The following is a 7,273-nucleotide window of genomic DNA, read 5'->3' as shown; positions in this document are numbered from 1 at the left end:
TCCCCCCAAGAAAGGCGGAGAGCAGAATTGAGGGTGAAATGGAGACATGCTGTAGGCGTTGGGAACAACTTGGAAGACGTTGTGAGTCAGGCGGGAGGGACTTAGGAGCGGCCGGTCCGCAGGAAGGGGAGCCTCTTCTTCAGGGCCTTCTTGAAGGGACAGGACTCAATGGAGCATCATGGCTCCCAGCTCCTGGGGACTGGGAAGGTGCTAAGAATTTTATGCACATCTACATACAACTACACATTCACACTGCGACACCCTCTCCCGTGGCCTTCCACTCACACTGCATTATACCCCTGCCTGCTCGAGAGCGCGCGCGCGCACACACACACACACACACACACACAGTCCTGCACTCATGTGCATCGCCGTATACTGCAGAACACGGGTAACCCTTACGCCACACACCCCAACGACACGGGTCCCATATACCTGATCTCTAAACATACCCGCAGTCTCCCCAGTGCTGTCCCCAGTGCACAAATTCTGACCCAAACTTTGTAAAGCACCCAGACGGCCAACCTCTATCTCACCCAACCTCCTGGGGACCCCAGATCCTCTGCTCCTTCTAGCAAGCCTGGGCCATTTCTGAAACTGCACCACGGCCAGGTAATGCACCTCCATCCTCTGCACAAGCCCCTAAATCCACACACACCTGCCCCTCTCCCCCAACAGGACCCTCTCTGGGCCCCCTATGACTTTCATAGACCCCATGGGGGTTTGGGCTGAAGGGCTCTTTCCTCTGTAAATTCAAATTCACAAATTCAAAATTACATTTTATGATTGCATTGCTGTAAATAAATGAATATCATATTCAGAAACATTTTCTTCAACCTACAATGTCTTTCCCTTTTCTTCGGATTTTAAAAGAAATTAACATAGTTTCAGGAGCCCTGGGTCCTTCCCACTCTGGGCACATTTGTCTGCCTATCACTTGCACAGCATAGACACACACACACACACACCACCGTGGCCCACCTCCCTCCGCAAACACCCAAAGGGCAAATTCCCCTGCCTCCCCGTGGCACCTGAGCCCACCTCCCAGCCGCGGCCAGGGAGACTGACAGACTGACAAATCCTGGGGGCCGGCAGAGACACTCTCCCCCCCGCAGAGACACTCCTTCCTTCAGAGACGCTGGGGGTTATCTGGACTGGGGGCAGGAGCCATGGGAGGGGGAACAAGGGGTGTGCGTGTGTGTGTGTGTGTGTGTGTGTGTGTTTTGGGTAACAACAAAGAATAGGGGGGAGAGAGGAGAGAAAGAGAACGAAAGAGCGCAAGAGCATGTTTTGCCTCGAAGGCAAGACTTGCAGCCAATCAGAGCGCTGGAGCCTCCCTCTGAGGCTCCACTATTGAGTCTATAACCGGCTGGCCGGGCGGAGCTGGCAGCATTTGACTGTGGCTTGGGACGCGACGAGAGGCGCGCAGCGACCGCCGGAAGGCCGGCGATGGTCTAGGCGCCCCTCGGCCTCCCCTCCCCCGAGACCCTGCGGGCCCCCCACCTCGGCCTCCGAACGCACCCCCCCCCCACCGCCGCCTCGTCTCCTGCGCCTCCTCCGCACCCCTGCCGGCCTCGGCTCGGCGGCCCAGGCCAGCCCCAGGACGCGCGGCGCCCGCCAGGATGAGTGGCTCCTTCGATCGCAAGCTCAGCAGCATCCTCACCGACATCTCCAGCTCGCTGAGCTGCCATGCGGGCTCCAAGGACTCGCCCACCCTGCCCGAGTCCTCTGTCACTGATCTGGGCTACTACAGCGCTCCCCAGCACGACTACTACTCGGGCCAGCCATACGGCCAGACAGTGAACCCCTACACCTACCACCACCAGTTCAATCTCAACGGGCTTGCGGGCACGGGCGCCTACTCGCCCAAGTCGGAATATACCTATGGAGCCTCCTACCGGCAGTACGGGGCGTACCGGGAGCAGCCGCTGCCCGCCCAGGATCCAGGTGAGACCTTGGAGGGCCCCCCCCCAGGGAGAGAAAGGCGTGGGGGTGAAGCCCAAATCGAGGCAAACGTCGAGGGTTAAAAAAAAAAAAAATGCTGTTATAAAGTGAGACAAGGTGGGCTAGGTGAGCCCCAGAGGGGACAGATGACCTTCCAGTCCCGAGGCTGTGCGCCGCGGTCTCGGCGAGAATGGGGCCAGTTAGGGGAGGAAGGAGAAGAGGGTGGGGTGTCAGGGGCCCCTCCGAATCCGGTGCCCCTGAAGGCACGGCACGCTCTTCCGTCGGAGTCCGGAGGCTTGGGGGTAGTAGGCAGCTGGGACTCGAAGCCCCAGGGACCCTCTGGAAATGGGCCCGGGAGAGGGGGCATGTAAGGGGGGCATGGAGAGAGACAGACAGACACCCCAGAAAGCAGAGGCTGAGAAGTGGAAGCGCGGAAAAAGAGAAAGGCGGAGAAAGAGCAGAAGAGAAATGTGGCGAGACAAAGTGAGGGAAAGGAAGAGAGAAAGGACAAGAAAGAAAGGAGGGAAGGAAAGGAGCAGCAAGGAAGGAAGGGAGAATCTGTACCATGCTTGCAACTTTTCTGGGAATCCAAAAGTATTCTACAATTTAAAAAGGTTTTCTAAGGGCGGGGGGTGGGGAGGAAGGACAGAGGGAAAGAGCTAGAGAGGTGACCGAGGGCGAGGTAGGGGCGAGAAGGAGGCGGCCCGCAGGCGGGCGGGAGGCGAGGAGCCGCGAGGCTGGTTGGCCGGCCGGGAAGGCGTCGGAGCGGAGCCGCGGCGGTCCTCGCCCGGGTGGCCGGCGCCGGGGACCGTGCTCCGGGGGCCGGGCGCGCGGAGCTGCGAGCTGGGAGCGCGCGTCGTGGGCGGCCGCCTGCGGGGGCGCGGGTGGCGGGGCGCGCGGCCGGGAACCCCGGAGCGCGTCTCGGGGCGCGGGGGGTGGGGGGACCCAGGCCCAGGCTGAGCCTCCCCCCGCCCGGTGCGTTACCCGCAGTATCCGTGAAGGAGGAGCCGGAAGCCGAGGTGCGCATGGTGAACGGGAAGCCCAAGAAGGTCCGCAAGCCCCGCACCATCTACTCCAGCTACCAGCTGGCCGCCCTGCAGCGCCGCTTCCAGAAGGCTCAGTACCTGGCGCTGCCCGAACGCGCCGAGCTGGCCGCGCAGCTGGGCCTCACGCAGACACAGGTCAGTGTCGGGCGGGCAAGGACTCGGGGTGGCGGAGGGCGGGAGGGGGGGGTGGTGTTCGGCGGTGCCCCGCGCAGGACCCCGGGGACGGAGGGGGCGGGGCAGGCGCCGCTGAACCTGGCTGGCCTTTGAAATTCCCTGCGGGCCCTCGAAACCCTTGCCTGTAGCTGGAAGGCCACCCCTCCCCCATGCCAAGTCTCAACTGCTGTCGGAAGTTTCTGCATTAAAACGTGTACAGGCGTGCGTATTTGTGAACCTGTGCAACCGTGTGTGTCTGCCACCGGGAGAGGTTTCCTCCCCTTACGCCAGACTCCCCAGCTCCCACGCAGTGCCTGTCATAGGAGTCCATACCGTGTCTGCCCCCTCCCCAGCCCTCCCCTGCCACGCCAGGCATGTGTGTGTAGCAGTGGAGTACACGTGTATATGCGTGAATATTTGCACACATGTTAACGGGTCTGTGCTCACAGGGGAAAGCTCGCATGGGGGGGGGTCAGTGTGTTTACAGATGGAGAGACGCGTGTACGTGACTGTGCACCCCGTGAGTGCATGTACAAAAATGTGCGCTTGTATCAAAACCACAGTCATGTTCAGCATGCAAATGCTTCGCCTCTTCCACTGCCCCACCACTGCCCCAAGCCAGGAAGGGAGGTTTCCCACCAAAGGGGGATAGGAACTCAAAGGTGAGCTCCACGCCTACCCCCAGCCTGAGCCTAAAGCCCCCAGCAGCCTGTCACTGCTCAGGGGCGGAGTGGCTGGTGGATGCCCAGCTCCCTACAGGTGTTGACAGGCGGGCCTGGGTTGCTGCTCGGCGGCTGGCTGCGTGGGGCCCTGTCCGCTGGGAATCTGGGTCACCCAGTGAGGAGCTGATTCATTGTTTGTACCAGTCATGGGGTGGGGAGCAGCAGGAGGAGGGGGAGATACCCCAAGGGAATTTTAGAGAATCATGGCTCACCTGCTCCTGAGTCCCCAGGTCCCCCCCATTAGCCAGCCCCAGAGGGCTCATCCATGCCTGAGTGTGTGAACTCTGGTGCTCATGTTCATGGGGGCGTTTATCTGGGTGCATCTGTGCGTGTGTGTATCTTTGTAATCTGGTGTCTGAGTGTGAAGCTGTGAGTGGGTACATTCCTGCACATGGAGATGCTTATGTGGGTGTGTGTTTGTCTCTGTATCTGTGTACCTCCGCTTATGGGCGTCTAATGTGAACAAAATGCCACCAACTGCCCCTCGCCCCCACGTGGGCCGCCTTTTCTTGAGCACTTACTATATACCAGGTTGGTCTGAGTTCTCTATCTGTCCTGACTTCTTTGAGCCTCATGATGACCCTGTGACGTAGGGGCTGGTATCCTCATGTTGCAGATGGGGCAGGCGAGAACCAGAAAGGTTAAGGAACTTGCCCAAGGTCACACACTTAGTAAGTGGTGCGGAGGCATCTGGACCCAGGCGTGGAATGTTCCTAACTGCAGTGTTATCCCTAATAGAAAGAAGATGCTGGGCAGGGGAGCCAGGAGACCTAGATTTTGCCAGGGTCTTGTTTAGGGTGGGGTGCTGGGCTTGCCTATTCTAGGCTGGGGCCCTTCGAGGTTTTCACTAAGCATTCTGAGACGTTAACTAGCTCCCCTCCCCTCTTTTTTTTTTTTACATCCCCTCCCACGCAGGTGAAGATTTGGTTCCAGAACCGCCGCTCCAAGTTCAAGAAGCTCTATAAGAACGGGGAGGTGCCCTTGGAGCATAGCCCCAACAATAGTGATTCCATGGCCTGCAACTCACCACCGTCACCCGCCCTCTGGGACACCTCTGCCCACTCCACTCCGGCCCCTGCCCGAAGTCAGCTGCCCCCGCCGCTCCCATACAGTGCCTCTCCAAGCTATCTGGACGACCCCGCCAACTCCTGGTACCATTCACAGAACCTGAGTGGACCCCACTTACAGCAGCCGCCTCAGCCGGCCGCCCTGCATCACGCCTCCCCAGGGCCCCCGCCCAACCCCGGGGCTGTGTACTGAGCACCCACCTGCCCTGAACCTCCCACGAAGGACCCGGGACCAGGCAGAAGGCGCCTCCGTCCTAGCCGACACTCAGGAATCATCGAGGAGCACAGGGGAAAGGGCACCCCTTTCCCCCTTCCCATGCCCCTTCCTCCAGAGATCCAAGAGCTTCCAGATGAAATTTGCATGGACCAAGGATGTCCCCTGAACCTCCCTCCCCCAGCCTAGACATCGGGGTACCCCTCCAGAGGTTGGGGCACTCCATTCCGGCCGGGACAGCCGTTCCCCTTCTGCTCCAGGAGCCTGGATTGGCTTTCAGTGGCCCGTCACCTTCCAGCTTCTAAAACATAGTGCTCGTTCCGCAGACTGGAGACCTTGGGGACCGGGGAGACTGTGCAGCATTTGCAGGTCAGGCCGGGGCTGGGGCACCAGGTACCGTGGCTCCCGGGACCTGCTGGGCCTGGTTCCTCCTAAGCCACTAATCCACCTGTGGCTCCCCACTTCCTGAGCACCCCTTCTGCCAAAAAGACATTGGACATGGGGACCGGGACTCAGGGTGGGGGTATCAACCAGCCCCCAGCCCGCACTTCAGGCCCTCGTTTCAGATTCGAGGGTTAAACCAAAGAAACCCCCAAGTGAGGGTATCTTTTAATATTTGTGGCTTTAGAGGGAAGAACCCGAGGGGCCATCTTCTCCTCTCTCCCCCTCTGGTCGGAGAGGGGTGGTGGGTCTCAGGCGTCTTTCCTAAGGACCCATTTCTTCTTCTGTGTACAGGACTTTGCACAACTTTGGTTTTAAAAGCTGTTGAAAACTAGGAAAACAAAGGGCATTGTTAACAGATAGGACCAATCTCCCCTGCAGGGGCACCTCTGCCCTGCCCCGCCCCCACCCACCTCTTCCTCTCCTCCAGTAAGTTGGCAGTTTGGGCGCCAAACCCCAAATCTCCAAGGAAACATACAGGCAAGAGAAACCCCAAAAGACCCCCTTTCTGGTGGCTTTGGAAACAGATTGCTCCTGCAGATGGAGAATGGCGCACGCGAGGTGTGCGGAGAGAGAAGGCAGGGTTACAGCTCTGTGCCTGTAGGGGTGAAGGGGTGGCTGTCTAGAGGGCTGCCCCTCCTTGACCCAGACGTGCCCCCCCTTCCCCCTCCCACCAGAGCTAACTTTCCTTCGCCCTGATGTGGTCAAACATCGAAGAAAAGGGGAGGTAGAGGCCAGTAGCTATATATATATATATATAGTATTTTTTTTTTTGTTTTTTTTTAAGAGCAACAGAGAGAAACAGCCTCCTCCCTACTGTGGTTTCCTATTTATGTGGCCCTTGCCTCCTGGATGTACCTGCCTGTGCGTTGTGAGCAGAGAGAAACCGGGATGTGGGCTCCGGCTGGCTTGGGGTTTGGTGGGAGGTGCTGGAGCCAGGAGAGGCTTGGTAGATCTGAGTCCCACCCTAGGGGGACAGGAACGAAGCCAACACCCGCTCCCTCCCAGCCTTCTCATTTCTGCTTTCTTACTGGACCCATCTTTATATATAATGTTAATAAAAAAGAAGAAAATAACCACCGAGCTCTTTGAACTGGAGGCTGGAGGCAGACAGCTCTAGGGGAGGGTCTGGGAGTCGGGGAGGCTGGTGCAGAGAGGCCTCTGAGCCTTTAGGAGCTCCTGGGGGAGTCCGAGCCCTGAGGCCCCACTGCTGGGAGTGTGGACTCAAGAGCTGGTTTGGGCCCGGGGCCCTGGTGGCAGGTGCTCTTGACCCTGTGGCTGCCCCCTACTCGGGCAGGTCTGGGTGGGTGGGAGGCTCCCAGCTGTGGCCTCCCTGACTCCACTCTGCTTGGCGGCTTGGCGTTCCCTGCCAGCCAGCTGCCTTCCGCCGCCGCCGCCGCCGGGTCACCTCAGGGCTGCTCTTTGATCTTGGGCTCACACGCAGACATGCTTGCACACGCGTGTAAACCCCCTGACTCCACACCCAGGAGGCACTCCCCGGTCCCTCATTCTCTGGCCTGTCCCTTCCAGCTTGCGGCGAGGGTGGGGCCGGGGACAGGGGGAACGCCATGGAACCCCAGGCCACGGGGATCCAAGCTGGAAAGCAGGAGTGAACAGATGAGTGGGGGGTGGGGGGGGAGGTTCTGTGTTTTACCTTCTCAGGCTCAGCCCCAACTCAGAGCCTCC

General features: G+C 59.6%; 1 protein-coding gene across 1 annotated transcript; it reads left to right on the top strand.

Moving 5' to 3' along the window:
* The first annotated feature begins 1,411 nt into the window (after window positions 1-1,411).
* Window positions 1,412-6,663, top strand: DLX3 (distal-less homeobox 3). Its single transcript, XM_039227667.1, has 3 exons — window positions 1,412-1,947; window positions 2,935-3,125; window positions 4,781-6,663. The coding sequence occupies exons 1-3, from the start codon at window positions 1,623-1,625 to the stop codon at window positions 5,123-5,125; spliced, it is 861 nt and encodes a 286-aa protein (XP_039083598.1). The 5' UTR covers window positions 1,412-1,622; the 3' UTR covers window positions 5,126-6,663.
* Window positions 6,664-7,273: the final 610 nt, after the last annotated feature.

Source organism: Hyaena hyaena, unplaced genomic scaffold (assembly GCF_003009895.1).
Source record: "Hyaena hyaena isolate Hyena2069 unplaced genomic scaffold, ASM300989v1 scaffold_29, whole genome shotgun sequence".
NCBI classification, from domain to species: domain Eukaryota; kingdom Metazoa; phylum Chordata; class Mammalia; order Carnivora; family Hyaenidae; genus Hyaena; species Hyaena hyaena.
Note: the sequence above shows the minus strand (reverse complement) of the source record. Positions and strands in the feature narration are given on the sequence as shown.